This window comes from Beauveria bassiana, assembly GCF_000280675.1.
Source record: "Beauveria bassiana ARSEF 2860 unplaced genomic scaffold BBA_S00001, whole genome shotgun sequence".
NCBI lineage: Eukaryota > Fungi > Ascomycota > Sordariomycetes > Hypocreales > Cordycipitaceae > Beauveria > Beauveria bassiana.
The window spans coordinates 250,727-270,393 of record NW_007930836.1 but is presented as its reverse complement, the minus strand read 5'-3'; the positions used below and the strand labels follow the sequence as shown (position 1 = coordinate 270,393).

Genomic DNA, 19,667 nt, shown 5'->3' with positions numbered 1-19,667 from the left:
TTCGTCGTATTTTTTTCGGCAACATTTCTTTTCTCTCTTGAGGTCCTCTTTTCATGCAATATAGACTCCCACCTCACTTCTGCCCGTGTTACGGAGATACGCAAAAGTACGAACATTTCTACAGTAGAAGAATGAATCATGATTTTTCAAGCTAGATGGACTGGTCTATAACAATCTAACAATCTAATAATCTAACAATCTTGACCAGAATTTTTCACATGTTGCCACTTCTTCATCGTCTATGTTTCTGGAAGTTCACCTCAGACGAAACAGCTAGACAGTCTCTTGCAGCCTAGTCGTCATCATCTTGTTCAACGGCGCCAAGGCGTCTTCAAGTCCATTTGTGTCCTGATTCTCCAATACGGATTTACCCGCCGTCATGATTAGTCTTTCTGGTGCTGGCTGCCTCAGGTAGGGCACGACTCGCATTCTGTGTGCTGCACGAAACACCTTTTATGAGAGCTTTAGTGGAAATGGTCCAAGAATGAATTGGCGAATGGCAATCAACTTACTCTTGTGATATGCACAAGCTTGCTCAACTCTGCCCGTATCTCTTCATCTTGGCCCTTTTCAATCTGCGCGCGGATAGAGTGTCGCCTCAAGACGCTCGTAAACTCGCGCTGACGGACAGGAATGTATCGGACCATGTTTTCGTCGATGAGATAGCGTTCCATACCAAAGAAGGCATCGATTGCTTGAAAGATGAGAACATGGTTCCCGGATAGACCGTCATACTTGACATGGCGTCCGTCGACAAACCGGCCTACACCCCAACCCTGAAAGCCTTGGCAGTAGCTTAGCCAGACTTTACGGGATACCTTGGCATCAACCAGGCCATCATAAAATATCTGATAGATTTCGTCCAACTGGGGTTTGAGTTTCTGGAGGTGTCGCAGTGAGTCCGCTTTTCGCTTTTGCTCAAATGCCACAATCGCGTCTACCATGTCAATATAGGCAGTGCGCGCCTGCCTTGGTAATTAGTAACCAACAAAACACCATGTAGTGCTTGGAAGATATTTCATACCAACTTCTCAATGTCATAGAACATGCGAAAGAATGCCTCTTCGGACGATTCGATCTCGTCTGACTGGCCAATATTGATCTTGAATATCCTGTTGCCGTCCACGTTGAAATTGTAGAGAACATTTGCCGTATTATTTCCACTTTCAGCAGCACAGCCAAAATGTCGTTGAAGCGGTGCCCAAGGACTATCGAGTTGAACGGGAAAGTCTACCACGGTCTCGGCTTGTGCGACTTTTACAATGGGAATGGTTGCCCATCTATCGCAAAACCAAATCAGTCAGCACAGAGCTTTTCAAGTCATCTTGCTCTCCAAACAAGCAATGTCAACTTACCTGTATGCGTGTCTCAAAACAGCAACTGTACAATAAACACCGTTGAGCTGCTCACGGCGGAGACTTGTCCAGTTGCCGGCTTCAGCCGCGTTCAGCAGCCGTTCCACCTCGCGCAAGTCTATCCGCTCGTTTAGAAGCTCTCGCATGCGAGATCGAAATGACTCGCGACGTATTATGAGAGTATCGTCATCAAGAAGTGGATTGGAGCAAGAAAGTTGTGGTATCACCTCATGATATATGCTTTTATATGGCTGGAGAGCCGACGGCCAATCGTCATATACAACAAGCGGTGGCCATTGACCGGCACCATCTTGCTCTATAAGATTTAGCAAAACGTCAACAACTTCATGTTGACCTCGTAAAGACCTCAGCGAGTCCAGGCGGGACTGAAAGAATGTAACTCCAGAGCTACTTTTGGGGGACTGCGAGTGGATATATTGCTGCCAGATTTTCCGCAAAACAAAACACAGTAACAGCACGGCCGTCAATAACAAGGCGAGGTTCGGCTCCGTCATCGTCTTTTCTGAAGCTGAATAACGTTCTTCTTGAAAGATTTTTTTAAAAAAAACAAATCAACCAGAGACAGCAAAGCCTGCCGAGAAACACTTGGACAATATATATGGCTAACCATCTCAAGCATCGCTTGTGGCAGACGTGTCCATCCCAATGCCCGTTCTTTTGACAGGCACATTCGGACCAATAATCATAAATAAGGCTCTGCTCGGCGTAATCTGCGGCATATCGACGTGGAGGATGGTGTCAGGCAGAGAGCCTCGAACGTATACTTTACGTCACTGCCTCTACGAGCTGCCTGAACAAGTACAGGTGTTGCGAGTCCGATTCAGCTCTTACTCATATTAAGCCACGCCGCGCATGAACAGTGACACCCGAGAAATTACGGGCTGGCTTTTGAAAGAAGAAATATAATACGTGCTAAGTAGAGGTCTGGGTAGCTCAGTCTTACTTCTTATCAGCCGCTCTCTTTTGCTGATAGCTCTTCTGCCATATACCATCGGGATCCTCCGAGAACCATCGTTGGCTGTCATTCGCAAACGGGACAGATCCGCGCAAATAAATTTCAGTCATACTAACTTCCGCGCATTCCCCGGTCAGAGGCCCATCTCCCGCAGTAGCGGCAGGAACCTCGATTCTCTGAACGTAATCCGGAAGCTCCGCAGTCTCGCTCAAGAACAAGCCCAGCGCCTTGACGACTGTCTCCATGGACGTCAGGTAGCCTCTGTCTCTAATTTTTGCGACGAGTCCTTCGGGGGCTAAACCCGTAGGCACAAAGGCCGGCAGGATGGCGTTGAGCGTCATGTTTGCTTCCTGCTGGGCCCGTCGGCCGAGGCTCTGAACAAGTCCCCTTGTGGCGTGCTTGGTGGCGGAATAGACCGGGTTGGTGGGAAACGGATAGAGCCCAAAGGTCGATGAAGTGACAACCATGCGGCTGAGCGGAGGAGACGCGAGACCCGCCGCCTTTGCGTCGTATTGCGCGCGGCGACTATAGTGCACCATCAGCTTGAAGCCTTGAAGAACAGCGCCAAGATTGATTTCGGTGGTGGTTGCGTCGTACGGCGCTGGCTTGGCGGTAAAGGCAGCAGAATCGGTAGGCTCTGCGAGGAGATCCTCCCTGTCGTCTACGCCTGCATTGGCCAGGAAAACGTCAATGTGCTGGGCAAAGGCATAGGCAGCTTCGAATAGAGCGTATTGGTCCTCGAAAGAGGCAACGTTTCCGCAGACAAACGTAGGTGGCGGCGCAGCCTCGGAAGAAGGAGTCAAGGCGTCAACCACCTCGCCACCTCGGGGGTTGATGTCACCCATGAAGACCTTGTAGCCGCGATGGATGAGCTCCTTGGACATGGCGAGCCCGATGCCGGAGCAGGCACCTGTAACAATTGCAACAGGTGTCATTGTTTTTACACCAACTTTGCTGTTTTTTCCTTTTGTGCTTTTTGTGGCGTCCTATGTTTGTACAGTAGGGGAATAATGGCACTCGAGTAGGCCTTCGCATTAATCAGTTCAAGTTGAGGGTGTATTTATACACCAAAAGAGAAGAAATCCCTTGAGGTTGCAAATGTTCGGCCGAATATGCATATTTCTTACGCAGCTAAGCCGAGCCTTGTACAACATGCAGAATGTGGCGCAGTGTTCAAAAATAGAGCCCAAATACATTTTGTGTCTATATTGCGAGCTGATCCTGCGAACGTGTCATTGCAATATCACGGTGGATTTTGCGGGTACCTGGACGTCGGATAGTACCTAGATAGGTCGTGAAAAGAGAACTCTTGATCTTGATTGCGTTATTATTAACCCCTCATTAGCGAGGCTGAAGGCTATTTGCGAACCAATCCCGTGGCGCGGGGATCGACGTAAGCTCCGATAGCAGCCGCGCCCCCCCTTCCGCACAGTTCGGCAGGTCAGTCAACCTGTATATCTCCGAGCCGCGTATTGTTTCAGCGAAAATGCGAAACCGTAAGCGGCGGGGTGATCTCTGGAATTTTTGTCTCTAGACCACTCACTGCTAACCATAGTCGAGCCAGCATGTCGTCTGTGTGCTGCCCCCCGCCCCCTTCAAGTTCACTCATCTACTTGAATCCTGCAAAAGGGGAAAAAGAATACGTCTGCTCTGATCGAAGCAAAACTTGCCAAGACATCAACGCCTAGAGAAATCATGTCGAATACGAGTGGTTCACAGCTGGGGCCGGCTTCCCGTACTCATCCTGAACCCATTTCATTGCCGCCAAGCACGTCGTCTGCAAAATTTCATGAGTTCCTGCGCCGTGCCAGCGCAATTGTTGGCGACGAAAATCTTGTTGTTGTGGCTGGTCAAGACCAGCTTCAGCAGCAAGATTACATGGACCGCTCCAAGGTACATGACATGTTCAACATTTTGGAGAAAAAGACGTTTCTGCACTCTTGTACTGTGGCTCCCAAAGATGTCCCCGGCGTCCAGGACATCATGCGCCTCGCCAATGAAATGGAGTTGCCTGTCTGGCCATTCTCCATGGGTAGGAACCTTGGGTATGGAGGTGCTGCTCCCCGTGTATCCGGTAGCATTGGTCTTGACATGGGCAAACACATGAACAAGGTGCTCAAGGTAGACGCAGACAGCGCTTATGCTCTTGTTGAGCCCGGCGTTTCCTTTTTCGATCTTCACCAGTACCTTGTTGACCATGAGCTGCGAGACAAGGTCTGGGCGGACTGTCCTGACTTGGGTGGCGGATCTGTCATTGGAAACACTATTGAGAGAGGCATTGGTTATACTCCTTACGGAGATCACTGGTAGGGAAGATGCGCCGCTTGCCTCCTCAGTGTCTGAAGAAAACATGGCTGACTTTTCTAGGATGATGCACTGCGGTTTGGAAGTTGTTCTTCCTGACGGATCATTGATTAGAACGGGCATGGGTGCTTTGCCCAACCCAAAAGCAGACAAGAACGCGCCGCCCCACGAGCAAGAGCCGAATGAGTGCTGGCAGCTGTTTAACTATGGTTTCGGCCCGCATCTCGATGGAATCTTTTCTCAATCCAACATGGGCATTGTTACAAAGATGGGTGTCTGGCTCATGCCCAACCCGGGTGGCTCGCAGACCTACATGATTACGTTTCCCCGCGATGATGATTTGAATCGCATCATCGAGATCATGCGGCCGCTGCGAGTTTCAATGGTTCTACAGAACGTGCCAAAGCTGGACAATATCCTTGTCAGCGCGGCTATGGAGGTGCGTATAGCATTCTGCGCTACATGGTGCGTGCCACACCCTGACTGAAGCATCTAGGGGACCCGTAGCTCTTATACCAATTCCAAGGAGCTTCTAACGGACGCCGAGCTTGATGCCATTGCTGAGAAGCTAGGCCTTGGCCGCTGGAATTTTTACGGCTGTATATACGGTCCACCAGAGGTGCGAGAAATCCTCTGGAAGGTTATCAAAGGCGCCTTCAGCCAGATCCCGGGCGCTCAGTTCTACTTTCCCGAGGATCGGCCTCACGACAAGGCGCTACAGACGAGGAAGAACACTTTTGTGGGCATCCCTTCCATCACTGAATTGGACTGGGTATCGTGGCTGCCAAACGGTGGCCATCTCTTCTTTGCGCCCATTGCCAAGCTTACTGGAGACGATGCCGAGGCTCAGTACGAGCTGACGCGCCGTCGCAGCGAAGAGTTTGGTTTCGATTTCCTCGGCGCGTTTCTTGTCGGAGTACGCGAAATCCATCACATTGTTTGCATCATCTTTGATCGAGAGGACCCCGAGATGCGCACTCGTGCACACAAACTCATAAAGCTCCTGATCCAAGAAGCGGCCGATCGTGGATGGGGCGAGTACCGTGCCCATCTGGCGCTCATGGATCAGGTTGCGGGCACGTACAACTTTAATAATGGTGCGCATATGAAGCTGAGCGAGAAGATCAAGGATGCGCTTGACCCAAAGGGCATCCTATCGCCGGGCAAAAATGGTGTGTGGCCGACGGCGTACAAGCAATACAACAGGCAGGTTCCCAATGATGAGTAGTAGCAGATGAAATGTAGCTCTGGTAATATCACTAGTCAAAGGCTCATCAACGCAGGTACTTGGTATTATGACGTGAAACTTGGTCAATGGAGTGAATTTTATGGCATGTATTAGCGAGCTAGCACGAAGAATGCAGAATGACAAGACCTAATACTGTCGGCGCTGAGCGGCGTTTGGCCCGGAAAGCGGCGCTTCTGGTGACGTGAGAGTCAGCGTAGTAAGCTGTGCGATAGCCTGAGTTGACGTGGTGCCTGAAAGTACTCGCTGGAAAAGATGATTCCTGCAAGCAGTCTGATGTCATGCTAGATAAAGATGACAGAAGAGCGCGACTCGCATGAGGAACAAGTCAGTCGGGTACAAAAGCAGAGTGCGATCATGGAAGCCGTCGTTGTTCAGGAGGACGTGATGCAACTAGTGTTAGAGTTTAAAATTAAGGGCTGATATACCCGGTAGATGATTGTAGAGCGCATGTTGAAATTGTTAGAAAAAAAAAAAAAGAGCACTACATGGATGTCCTTTATGCCGTGATCTTGAGTTTTTCAAGTACTGGAGACTCGCGACTCGGGATACATCGAAGATATAAGCAACTAAAGTATAAACTAGCTTAAATAAAAATTTTACCCTTTTTTATATTTCTACTCTACTCTTTTTAAATATACTTACTTATAAAGGTATTTTAGTTATCTAGTTAAGCTATATTATATTTAAGTAAAAAAGAGAATTTTTGTTTAATAAAGATAAAATTGTTCTTTTTCTTACTTATCTTCTTTTTTTATAGTTTTATATATTTATTTTCTACTTTCTTATATTTTTATATCTTTTTATATATTTCTATTTATTCTTATCTCTTTATATTAAAGTTTTATATTTCTAATAGAATATTTAAATATCTTAAGAATAGCTTTTTATATCTTATCTTATAAAAGTAAAACTTAAATTAAAAATATTAATTTTACTATAAACTTAATTCTTAACCTATACCTAAGAGTAATACTTATACTACTATTTCATTAATTAATCTTATAATTAACTCATTAGTAAACTAATTTATTATTTTTAAAAATACTTTAATATTTATATATAACTTAAAAACCTAGATTAATCTCTCTAATAATCTATTAATCCCCTATATCTAATATTATCATTAGTCTTTAGTTTAAGAAAAGGATTATAGATAGCTATCTTATATTATAATAAACTTATATTAGACTATCTAACTAAACCTTAAACCTAGTTATATAAATTTTTATAAGTCTTTATAAAAAATACTATTAACCTCTTAGAACTTAGCTTTAGAGAATTAGCGCTTTATAAAAATATATATACTTAATAGTTATATTTACTATTAAGTTATAGTTAGTTATTGTCCTAGCTCGTAAAAGCTAGAAATGCATTCCGTTCTTGGGCGCGCCTTAGAATGTAACAGCGGCTAATATCAACCGTCCCAGTATTACTCTACGCCCTTAAATTGTCAACGCCCACCAATCCTTTTCCGTGCCGAGCGTCCCGATAAGGTATGCTAGTAATAAGCTTCGATACTATAGCCTCGGCTAGTACCTCAAGCGGGTCATCGAGCTCCTTCAATACGAGGTTCCGGCACACATCAATGCGTTGTTTCCGAGTTCAAAGCAGAATGACCTCTGTATTGCCGATGCGTTCCTAGCTCGAAGAGGAGACTTCTTCCGCACATGTAATCTCTCAGGGGTAATTTGTAAGGGCTATTAAGTTTTATTAAGCATTTCCGACAGACTACTACGATAGACCGTAAGGCCACACGAGCAAGGGGGTTGTAAGTTAATTCGCTGCTCGTGTAGTGCTTGAAGCAAAGACCTAGAGTTACGAGGAAACCGAACAGGCAGAATTAATAGACCTGACAGAAGTGTGGCTATGTTGATTGATGTTGAAGAGAATTCTAAACCAGATGGCACCTTAGGAGGCGATGACGCCACAGCTGCCAGATGGGCGCAAACCTCGACAGCTCAACTCTGACTCTCTTCGCTCCGCCCACAATATATATATCAACACCTTTATTGTTATCGCATGCCACCTAACGAACCAGTAGCTGCTGAAGTCGAGCGGATCCAAACGATGCCACGAATGCATTCATCAATGCTTGATCCTTTGGCTGCCGGTATCCAGGCCAACCATGTCGATCAGAGTGCGTTGTCTCTTTCTTTGCAGTGCTATTTGCCCACCTTTGTTGATGCGGCGGGTGTGTTCTATATGGCCGTTTGCTTGGCGGCATCGTACATGTGCGTGGTAGCTGTCTTCTTTCGGTGGCATGCTTTGCATAGCCAAAACCGGCGACCAGTTTCATCTTTCTCGATATCAAATCCATGCTCCTAAACCCAGCCTGTGCGTGGCCGTTTACGACGCCTGCTGACGATATAGCCCGGAATGCGATTACAGTCAATACTTTCATCTGATCACATTGCTTTTTCCAGCACGTTCCCAACGCGATGCGTTCTTACACGTACACGCGCCGTAGAATGTACACCGCTGTGATTCCGTCTTATATTTTCTCCCATCTACTTTAACGGCAAATATCTTGCATTCGTCTGGGCTTGTTGCCATGTCTCCGGAAGCAAATGCTGATCCAAAAAGACAGCGCCACTTACACTACGCCACATCGAGCGACGCTTCGAACGTTTCAGGCAACTCTTTCGAAATCGACTCGTCAGAGCATAAGGGGGATACATCTGACGACACGTTGCTCACGGTCGACCACATCGGATTTGAAAGCACATGCTGCACTCCTACATGGGGCTTTTCGGAGCCTTGAAAATCCTTAGAAAGAGTCGCCCCGCAAGCTCAATACAAAATAGAAGTAGACTTTTGTTTGTATTTTCTAAAACGTCCAGCGGCCATCGGCCCTAGCGGGACACTTGGCCTGCCAGGCTAGTAACTGTTTTTGCTACGTGTAACCGGTGGGAGAACTGGGCAGCCAGCGCAGCTAAATTTGCTAACTTAGAAGCTTCTTCAAGTACTACTGGGCTTTAAACCTGATAATTCACTATAAAGTAATATAGGATAAGAGGGATTAAGTTAATTAAAACTATTTAGCTATATTGGCCTTACTCCATGATACATGCCGCGGTGACGGAGCACTGCCCTTCCGGCTTCCGTGCCGCCTGTCAGCATAGACGCCGCCTGCCACCTTTTCCAACGCATTCTTCGATTCAGGATCAGCGGAAACTTCCACACCTCTAGTCTAGACTGTTTCGTGACTCGTCCGTCCCTGCGCTACGGCATCTTCGTCTTAATAATTACAGCTCCGCTTGATTAGTTCCGCAAGGCGTTTACCCCTAAGTCAATATTTAGCTGTTTTAGCAGAGTCAGGCTTTATATTTAGAAACGACTCCTAGTGTTTCTGGCACTCATCCACGAGAATAACCTACAGTATAGGTAGCACAGGTAGCAAACGGCGTAAAACAGCTATAAATACGAGTTATGAAATTATACTGCGGCTGCAAGTCGTGCCCTAGACAGAATCCAAATTGTAGTCATGAGTCATGCTGTGGCCGAGAGTCATGCTGTCGCGCTAGCTAGGTTAGAAAGCAGAATTTGTTACATGAACGCCGACGTATCAACAGGATGCGCCGGTCGATTTCTACTTGGCTCAACATTCCAAATTGTTACGGTATTTCAGGCGAGTAGGTCATCTTTGTAAAGGTTACGATACTCAGGCAAAGCCTAACGTCTCACAAAAATCATGTCAACAACCCGAATACGTGGTTATTTAGTAGTGAATCTACACAGCTGCCGTGTGTAGGCGTGCCATAGGCACCAGACGCTGGGATATTGTGATGCACCAGATAACGTGCAAGTGGGATAGACGTGATTAGGCGTTTCGCCAAGGTTTGAGTCATGGGTTTCATGCATGATTTTTGGCGCTCATAATCTAAGTATCACTTTTCTTTTTAGCTTATAATATTATGTGGCGACATGACGTTCAAATGTTAGAATGACAAGCCGCTCCCGAACAATAATATAAGTAGAACTTATATCTATAGTAATTTGTTACATTTGTGTTCTAAAATTCTCTCCTTTTATTCGGAGCTCTTCTTTAAAATGACTTCTACATCTGCTAGGATGCTCGCCAAAACTTCTGTGGTGCTGTGTGCCCTTTGTATAGCGGCATACGGCGCCCTCTGCATGGTGGTCTTTCACGCGCGGAAGCAGTTCCCCCTCGACAAGCATTCTTATACACCCGTCCACCGGGATCCCATCACTATTCGCTGCGGCACAGGCTCGAACACTGAAGAATGCCCGGCACGCTTTAAGTGTACCGCGCCGGCCGACTGCGAGCGATACTTTCAGGGCGTCTATTACGAGGGCTGCATCGGCACCTGTGTCCCTGACATGCCCGTCATTTAGGTCACGGGCAGTAGCTAGGTCAAGGTATGGAAAAAAAACTGCTCTTCTTGATGCTGCGAGCCTCAGAAAAAGCCATTGACACGAGCTCGATTCCATAATAGGGCGCGTAACTCTCTACATCTGATAACGCACGACGGAGATTATATGGGAAAAGAGCAACTTTTCGGCTTGCTTCAATCTAGGCTAACGGGCCTGTATCTTCTTCTATTGCTGTGTTCAGGACACTGGGCGGGCAAGGCGGTGAGCCGGTTAGCATGGCGTAGCAGGCTGAATCCGGATGAGGCTCCGTTTAGACTCGCGCCACGACTAAGCGGTACTTGCCGGGGCTTACCAACTAAATGAGATTAGATGCGGCGATATTATCATGTCATATATAAGCTCTTCTCTCTATTCCTGCTCCTTATCCCCTTAACGTGACTTGTAGGAGTCGCCTAGCTTAGTCATTAATATATAACTCTGTGGTCTATCTAAGATACCACGACTATAGGGAGCTAGCTTTTATATAAAGTAAAAAGTTCTAGAGTATTAATCATTAAGAATAAAGGCTTTCTATAGCGTAGTCAGCGTTTACTAGGCAACGCTTTCATTTACGCTAGGCACGGTTGGTGACCGGCCTTTTCCCGGAGGGGTAAATCGCGACGTGGCATATATTTGGGAGATAGACGGGGCGGGGCATGAGACGAGTAGGACTCACGTACTACAGATATTCAAACTCCCGTACGAGGTAATAGTTGATCTCACTTGGAACCGAGAAACTGAGACTTCTCTGCGAAGGGCAGTATGTGGACGAGTTGCGAGGAGATGCACGCCGCGGTCAACGATGTGGCGAGGCACGAGAGCAATCACACAACAATTGACAACTCCACTCCGGAAGAGCAGATTGTGGGGATTGGCGGGCTGCGTTGGCGACAGCAATAACTTAGGCGGCTGGTGGTCCGCTATACCGGGCCGCCGATCGCTACCCAACCCCACAGCTAGGCGACTTTTGTTCCGCCAGCCACGTGCGAAGCCCGGGCGGCATGTCGGTCCGCCGACGCGGGACCAAGTTTTCTGTGCTCGCACCGCCTGAATCGCCTCGGGCGTTATTTGTCACCGGACTAAGCCTGCATAACATTTCAGGCGTGACTGCCCCTGCTGGATTGACGCGCCGCACCCACAAACCTAGTTAGTGTCTTCAATCGGGTCAAAAAGGTCAATAATCACGGGCCACAGGCAATATAATTATGAGTCATAGTCGAGAAAGTGGTTCTAATAGCGCCGCCTATGCCGCCTTGACGTGACCCGCATTGACTTTTCAGGGCGCTGCGGAGCACGCTAAGGCCATGATTCCGAGACTCATTCTTAGTCTCATAGGAGACTCCCCCACGGTAGCCATTCTTAGTGCCTTTAGTAAGAATATTACTTTTTATACCCTTCACTAAGGACAGCCCTATAAGAGGCGTTCTTAGCTTCTATAAAGCTATTTCTAGTAATTAACTTAACTACCTTTAGCCCCTCCCCTTTTATAATAGTACCTTATAAAAGCTACCTATAGTACCTATAATACTATATAAGATTTTTAGGGGCTATTAAGTACTTAAATTTATATAATATATATTAAAAAGTTTTACTTATAATTAATTCTTATTTAATTTAAATAAGAATTAGTTATAAATAAGACTTAAGGAATTAGTAAAAAAAAAATAAAGTTATTAATTATTTTTAATAGTTAATAAAGCCCCTTAGTAATAGATACTTTTATTTTTAAGTTATATAAATTTTATATAATTTTAGTAGATATACTATACTAAATTTAGTAATAATTAATACTACCTATAACTTATGCTTAGGTAAATTACCTGGGACTAAATCTCGGAATTATGGCCTAACTACTGGTTTCCGCATGCGTTTCGTGTAATGCGGGGTCTATATGGAATGGGGAAACGCCGTGATGCCCGACACTGGTCTGAGAAGCCATACCAGTAAAGTTTGCTACTTGAACGACTCAATGCGGCGCTAGCGGGCCATGTTTCCAGTACCGGCGCCACTGTTTCCGCCTTGCAGCGTCGGCGCGGCTTATGCCAACCAAATCCGATAGCTACGCCCTTGCCATGGATCCACCCCTTCCGTCTCTAAGGCGGCCAGCAGGGGCTTGATATCTCAGCCTGTACCGTAATGCTCAGACAAAGCTGACCTAAGCAGGAATCTACTGATTCGGTACCGAGTATGTTGCGTGCTGACTCTGATTTCGTGATCTTTCCCTTGTATCACGTCGCCGCTATATGCTAAGACAGTATGCCGTTCGTAACGACCAACTTCCCGTTCCAACATTTCTGGCAAGACATGCCGAATCCCAACCACCCTATCTTTAATTTTGGTCAAGGATTATTATACATGTAGGCACCGCAACCCTAGCATCGGCTATTTACTTCCTTAAGGCTATGATTCCAAGACTAACTCTTAGTCCTATATAAGACTCCCCTATAGTAGGATTTCTTAGCGTTTTATATAAGAATATAACTTTTTATACCCTTTACTAAAGATAGCCTTATAAGAGGCGTTCTTAGTATTTACTAAGCCCTTTCTAGTAATTAGCTTACTACCTTTACCCCCCCCCCTCTTCTATAATAGTACTTTATAAAAGCCGCCTATAGTACCTATAGTAATATATAAGATTTTTAAGGGCTATTAGGTACCTAAATTTATATAATATATATTAAAAAGTCTTACTTAAGATAAAGTCTTAGCTAATTTAACTAAGACTTAGTTATAGATAAGACTTAAGGAATTAGGAGAAAAAAATAAGGTTATTAACTATTTTTTATAGTTAATAAGGCCCTTTAGTAAAAGATACTTTTATCTTTAAGTTATATAAATTCTATATAATTTTAGTAGGCGTATTATACTAAATTTAGTAATAATTAACGCTGCCTGCGACTAAGTCCTAGGCAAATTGCCTGGGACTTAATCTCGGAATCATGGCCTTCTCTTTGCGACATGCCATAGCGGAACGGTTACAAGTCTGTTCAGAAGAGCTGACTTTATTATCGCAGACAGGAAGCGACGGCTGTGTTGCTCCAAAGCGTCGTCGAGCGTCTGGAAACTTTAGAGGAGGCCTTTTTCATATTACCTCAACGGCCGACTTATACACGAGAGGCATTATTCGAATCAGATCCTAGCAGGCTCTTAGGCACTGCAGAGCTATCGCAGAATCACTTCGGTCCGACGCAAAGCTCCACTAGCCAGTCCCAGCAACAGCTCCCTCACACAGGCCTTCATAATGAACCTGCCGCTGCGCAAGTCTCTCACACCTCGACACCTGCAAGACAGCCCATAGTCGCTACTGAAGCACACTGTTCACCGCATTCGCAGGTCTCACGGGAGCTGGTATATTACGAGGGCCGCGGGGACTTGTCACCAGGTGTTATGGTTATACCTATGTGGCATTCCACCACAACTGATAGTCTTCTCCAGCTCCCACTAATACGCGAACTTATTGGACGGTATCCTTCAGATTTCTTCTTGCATATCGAGTCTAGGCGTCCGTCCCCATGGTTGCCGTGGAGGAGCGCCTCGACCAATTCCAACGAGTTGAATACCAACAATCTATTTCCTCTTACTACGGATGACGGCGACCACGCGCTGGTGGATGAATTTGTCAACAATGTCAATTCACAATACTGCATCCTAGATGTTCACGAGGTTCTCGAGCTACGGACTCTACTTCACGACGCAAGGCGCACCTCAGGAATACAGCCGCCCCTGCTAGTGCATATAAGGCTCTACATTATTCTAGCTTTAGGAACCATATCACGAAAGCAGCGAGATTTTCTTACCGCAGGGAGTAAAGATTACGCCCCGTCTATAGCTCTTTGTGGCCAAATACTACTGCAGGAATGGATGCAGTACAGCGGCGAAAGCGTATTATTACCACAAACAATGTGCCTGCTTGCTCTCTACTATGGTTATATGTGCTGGCCGCTCATCTCGGCCAAGTGTCTTCACATGGCTTCAACAGCATTACAGCAGTTTTTTGCCCGGTACGTTTGCATAAGGCAGGCTGTCTCGATAGCTAGGCTAGTGGCCTGGCGATTCTACCACGAAAGCTGACCTTAAAAATGACACCCTGAGCCAGGCAGCATAATTCGGAGCGCAGTGCCCCGCCGCGCGAGTATCAAGTAATGCTACGTACATTCTGGGCTATTTTCTTACAGGAATGGTATGTGACTCGCAGCCGCATACTCTAAAGCTGCTCATCACCTGACTCCTATTAGCGACCTTCTTGCAGAGTACCACCTCCCTCGAAGCGGTGTCGAGCATATCGTGGAGAAGTTGCCTTTTCCAGACTGCGGCGACCCTACTGATAAGAACATGATAGCTTGGCTTGCCAACTTGTCTGCGCGACGTCTTCTTAACCGAGTCCATCATGTCATGTACGACACTGCCCAAGTACAGGCGGCTGACCAAGCTGATTCTCTTCCAAAGCTGACACCGCTTTTCAGCACAGCCAGTAATGACTTTACTTCTACTGTGGAATTACCTCGGCAGGAGGTAACAGAGGAGCTCATTCGCCAACTGCAGGCATGGTATAGCCTTTTGCCAATTGACATCAGGCCTCAATGTAACGAGTCCTCGCCTAGTGTCCACGACGCGTTACTTCTGCTGCGTTACAATGCCACTGGCCACATCATCTATCGGCCATACTTGTTTCATGTTTGTGCGCTTCCCAAGCATAGTAACGTACGGCAGGCAACGCTGGATAATGCTGTGAAATGCCTACATCACTGTCGTGAGTTCCTCAGGCTGGCCCCGTATAGAATTAGCACTTCTTGCGGCTCCCTAGAGAGTACAATTCATGGGTGAGTCTAATAGCCTTGTGAGGTTTGTCCTTGTATATTATTGTGTATCGCGGACGCCTTACCCACAGCTTCGAATAAGCAGCAATGTTTACCAAGGAAAACTATTAACTATAAATCTTACCAGGGTTTTTGCTTGTATTATTATGGCCACCTTGGCAGCACATAGTCCTCTACTTATCCGCCACGTCTATGATATTGATACTCTACAAGCTGACACGATTGCCATTTTATCAAAATGGGCTATCAACGGGTCCTGCATTGAGTGTATGCTCCGAATTGTCACTATTCTTCGTGAAAAATCACGTCTTATCAGGCACCTCGCTTAATAGTCTACCATACATTACACTATAATGTTATAACCAAACATTTGCTAGACATACAACTTATACGACGCTTAACCGTGGGCTGAGAACCACGGTCGTCGACACAGAGAGACGTGTACATGCGATAAGTCCATCCGCTGCTTACGAAGCCTTCTATTCAATTTACAGCAAATGAATCAAGAGGACAACACTTATTGCGCTTTCCCAAACACGGCAAGCTGGGTTTGGGTATAAATAAAGGCCCAATGTACCCCAATGCAAACTGCCCAAGGGTCAACGACAGTACTCCGTCGGAAACCTCGCACGCAAAAAAAAAGACGCATGGCACGATCGATCGGACATGCAACGCGCCATAGTTTAAGTGACACCTGCTGCTGCTGCTGCTTTATTGCAGTTTCTATCTCCCTCATCTTTTGCTTCAGAGTCTCTTTTCTCACCAACGTGACGACTTCAGCCTTTTCTAAATTCTTTTCGCTGGCGCGCATAGCACAACAGCAACATTCAGCTGCATCACAATCCAAAAAGTCGGCCATTCTCCTCTTCTGTACCGCAAAGGTTCCCGCTCGGGTATGGTAGTCGTTGAGTGTAGACTTTAGCAAGGCTGACTAACATTTCTTTCACCCAAGTCATAAATCAATTGATGGAGGAATGTGCTATTCCTGAGGATGCAGACAACATTTATAGTCTAGTTTGAACCATAGACCAACAACGCCTAACGAATGGAATACCGAGCCTCCGGTACAGGACTTTGACACTGGATTCGGCAACATATCTGACGCTGAACTGAGAAGCCTTATTGAGCCGCTTATTCAAAGGTCGACAATAGGAGCCTCAACCAGTCTTGCCAGCGAGTGAATCGCTGTGCTGGATAACAAGTCAGAAGCCTAATTGCCTGTCGTGCTGCACTACTCCTGCCTCGAGGACCTTTGGAGTGAGCCTATTCCTGCTTTGACTGAATTGACCGAAGGGAAAATCTGGTTCAAATGGCGGGTACCATTCATGGTGGCCCAGACTCTCTTTAATGCTGTTACTAGCTGTGGTGAAGCCGGGATTCAGCTGCTTTCGCGGGACGAATATCAGGACTATGAGGGTGTGCTCTACCCGAAGACTCCTACTATACTCCTAATACTGTGATCCTGAGTTTTTTTTGAGTACTGGCGACTGGCGACTCGAGTAGTTTTTTTTTTTTTCATAAAAATACATAACTTTGACTACCCTGCTTAACCCCCCGGTCAGCCACAATCTACCCCTTGGTTAACGAAGTACCTTTTCTAACAGGGGCGTCTCGCATAGGCAAAAAGGGCTCTTTATCTACCTTTTTATGCCTTATTCTAAGTCGCCAGTACTTAAATCAAAAGTGGTGACTTAGGGTGCTGGTAGCTATATAGCTGCTGTACTGGCTGTACGGCTGCTGTAGCCACTGTACGGCTGCTGTACTGGCCACTGTACGGCTGCTGTATAGCTGCTATACTGGCTGTACGGCTTCTGTACAGGGGATAGACGGTACTTTGTGCTGTGGCCCGCCGTGGCCTACCGTGGCCAGCCCTGTGGGTTCTTCTTCGATGTATCCTGAGTCGCCAGTCGCCAGTACTCAAAAAAAAAAACTCAGGATCACGGTATTAGCGCCAGCTTATTACTCAGCTTCAGGCCTTCTAACGGGAACCCATAACGGGAACCCATAACTTTAGAGCATGGGTCCGTACAAGCCCATGGGTCTTAGGTAATCAGTTTCTAGCAACAAAATGTGGCTTTTCCACCACGTGTTCCCATTGAAGTAGTATGATTATGTTGATGGAATTCGGTGTCTCCTCGAAGTTTTACATGCCATAGGTCGTATTTGTTTTACTTTATCAAGAACGAGTATTAGCAGCCTTGCTAAAATTGGTTGCAGGCGATTGTAAGAGTACAGCGCTGTAAGTAATTTTTAGAAGAACGACGGACTGTTACCGTAAAAACCGTTATAGGTGTGTTGCATACTAAGCTGTGTCTGTGTGTGTGTGTGTTTCCCCGTACATCACACTACCGGGGTGTATTTACAATGTGCCAATGGCCTTGCTCACTCGGACAGAACGGCCATCCCGTGTTGGAACAAGAGCGATTCAGGCACTACTACCTTCTCCGTACCTGAGGAAAGGGTCTCCAGTAATCATTCGAAGATCTCGCTAGATCCGCCCTATCTTATTATAAGACGCTATTGCCACGAGTGCCGAGTCATGTACTCCGTGTCGGCGCGGTATGACGGCACGAGTTGCCGCCTTGTCCGACAAGGCCGCCGGGCGAACTAAGCGTCTATAGCCTTTTAGCGTGCTAGAGCCTTCTAGCGTCTGCACGCACTCGCCTGTGTCGGCGCGGTATGATGGCACGAGTTGCCGACTCGTGCGACAAGGCCACTGGGCGAACTACGCACTCGCCTATGTCGGCGTAGTAAGACGCCGATGCTAAGTCGTGCGACAAGGCTATGTAAATGAGCGTATGAAGTTGGCCCACTCGGCAGCGCCGTAAAGCAAGACGCAATCTCTACGCGTCCTGCTGGCATTGCTATTATTCGTTTAGTAAGTGATAGCTGGAGTCGCACGTCAATTGTCTCGACCCTATAGATGAAGTAGCTGGCCGAATATAGCCCACCATTGTAGTTTTTATAGTCAATATCATATTAGACTACGTTGACCCTTTATCCTGGACTGTGCAGGCAACAATACGAACGAGTGATGCCGGGCAACGTCCGATGCTTCCGGAATTGCCACCAACCAACTGACGCCGCTTATGGCTTTTTGTGTCAGGTTTACGCAGGGTTGAAAGCCACTCCACCGAGTCCGCTGAGTCATGGTTGACTAGATGTCCCGAAGAGCAGAGAGTTGATTGAAGAAGCTACGAATTGTGCTCGCTGCGCAAATTGGTCGAGATGCCTTTTAGACCTGGTCGCCCTTGCGTTTCATGCGGGGGCAAGGAGTAGGGTTAGACTACATAGCTTAGAGTGGAAAAGCAGAGCGAGCTGGCTTGTAGCTTTAGTCAGAGGCTTAGCTTTCAAATCTATGTCATGGGGGACTCAAACATCATGTGGTGAAGACTCATGAACTTGCAATTTGGGAAATTTAGGGGCAGAGGACCACACGCAAAACGTCGGGAGCTCCGTTCACATAATAGTGAAACCGTCATACAACCAAGTAAAGATCCTCCCTAAGTAAGTAATTAATCTACACACGCCGAACAAGTATATTCCAGAACTCCATCTTCAAATACTATATATAGGACCATAGGAATAGTTCTTGACCATTGCTCAGTCTACATCCCGACAACTACACATTCCTTTTCAATAGTATTACCTACCAAGATCCTGTTTTTCAAAATCTCACTTCAAAATGAAGCTATCAAACACCTTCATCACTTTGTCCATTGGCCTAGTTGCGGCTGGGCCACTGGCGATCCGCAACCCTCAGAAGTCCGGCATTCCATTTGGAGCAAACGGTCTTCTCGGCCGAGCTGGAGCAAATGGTTCTCCTCAGGCTCCCAATTGCGGCGCAGGCAAGGTCCTTCTCGATGGCGAATGCGTCAATCAAAGCCAAAGCCCTGAGCCATCTTGTGATTGCTCCAAGCCTTTTAGGTCCCTTGGCAGCGGTGGCTTTTGCGACGATGGCTATGAAAATACATCATTTTTCTTTGGTGCTGGAAAAGATTGCACTCAGCTCAACTGTCCTGAAGAAGAATTCAACACTCAATGCGACGCCAAGCTCCAAGATGCAAAGCCTGCAGCTGTGGCGGAATCGCCTACGCCAACAGCCGCAAATGAGCAGAAGACATGTGATTGCTATAAGCCTTTCCAAGTCCCTGCGTTTGACGGTGATAGCTGCCGGGCTGGCTATGAGGACATCGCATTTATCTCGATTCCTGAATGCGTTCAAATCGGCTGCTCTGCTCAGGACTACAAAGCTCAATGCGACGCCAAGCCCCAAGTTGCCGATGAGTCAAGTGATGATTGCCCCCCCGCCGTAAGATGCCCTTTTGCAAATAAAAGAGAGAGACGGATTATAATAAGACTAACCGCTTTTACATTTTTAGGTCTGCAGCAGAATTCCTGGCTGCGAACACATCGCAGCTGCCAATGGCTGCCAGGTTTGCCCTCCTGGCTGTGCACTCGGCGGCGCGCCCATTGAGGAAGCCGCTGAAGCCGATGATGAGCCAAACGATGGCTGCCCCCTCCCCGTAAGAACCCCTTCCCTTTTGCCGCCCAATTGGAGAGTGACGATGAGGACAAGAAGAAGAAGAAGA

General features: G+C 46.7%; 5 protein-coding genes across 5 annotated transcripts in view; 4 read left to right on the top strand and 1 right to left on the bottom strand.

Annotated features, from left to right (window-relative positions):
• Nucleotides 1–273: 273 nt before the first annotated feature.
• Nucleotides 274–3,266, bottom strand: BBA_00091 (15-hydroxyprostaglandin dehydrogenase (NAD(+)); the record flags this gene model as incomplete). Its single annotated transcript, XM_008595188.1, has 5 exons — nt 274–450; nt 513–965; nt 1,025–1,280; nt 1,356–1,671; nt 2,366–3,266. 5 exons carry the CDS (start codon nt 3,264–3,266, stop codon nt 274–276), a joined length of 2,103 nt encoding a protein of 700 aa, XP_008593410.1.
• Nucleotides 3,267–4,026: 760 nt separating this feature from the next.
• Nucleotides 4,027–5,863, top strand: BBA_00090 (aryl-alcohol oxidase/vanillyl-alcohol oxidase; the record flags this gene model as incomplete). The annotated part of the gene is made up of 3 exons (XM_008595187.1): nt 4,027–4,637; nt 4,699–5,074; nt 5,132–5,863. The coding sequence occupies 3 exons, from the start codon at nt 4,027–4,029 to the stop codon at nt 5,861–5,863; spliced, it is 1,719 nt and encodes a 572-aa protein (XP_008593409.1).
• A 4,071-nt stretch (nt 5,864–9,934) lies between these two features.
• On the top strand, nt 9,935–10,240 carry BBA_00089 (uncharacterized protein; the record flags this gene model as incomplete). The annotated part of the gene is made up of 1 exon (XM_008595186.1): nt 9,935–10,240. The coding sequence occupies one exon, from the start codon at nt 9,935–9,937 to the stop codon at nt 10,238–10,240; it is 306 nt and encodes a 101-aa protein (XP_008593408.1).
• Nucleotides 10,241–13,197: 2,957 nt separating this feature from the next.
• BBA_00088 (C6 finger domain protein) lies at nt 13,198–15,487 on the top strand (the record flags this gene model as incomplete). Its single annotated transcript, XM_008595185.1, has 7 exons — nt 13,198–13,239; nt 13,277–14,259; nt 14,355–14,438; nt 14,494–15,008; nt 15,063–15,078; nt 15,203–15,342; nt 15,453–15,487. The coding sequence occupies 7 exons, from the start codon at nt 13,198–13,200 to the stop codon at nt 15,485–15,487; spliced, it is 1,815 nt and encodes a 604-aa protein (XP_008593407.1).
• A 3,273-nt stretch (nt 15,488–18,760) lies between these two features.
• BBA_00087 (uncharacterized protein) overlaps nt 18,761–19,667 on the top strand; it is a gene marked incomplete at both ends in the record, with an annotated part of 1,133 nt that continues 226 nt past the window's right edge. Inside the window, 2 exons of the mRNA XM_008595184.1 lie at nt 18,761–19,387; nt 19,458–19,601. Coding sequence (XP_008593406.1) covers nt 18,761–19,387; nt 19,458–19,601 — 771 coding nt within the window. The remainder of the gene's footprint in view (nt 19,388–19,457; nt 19,602–19,667) is intronic.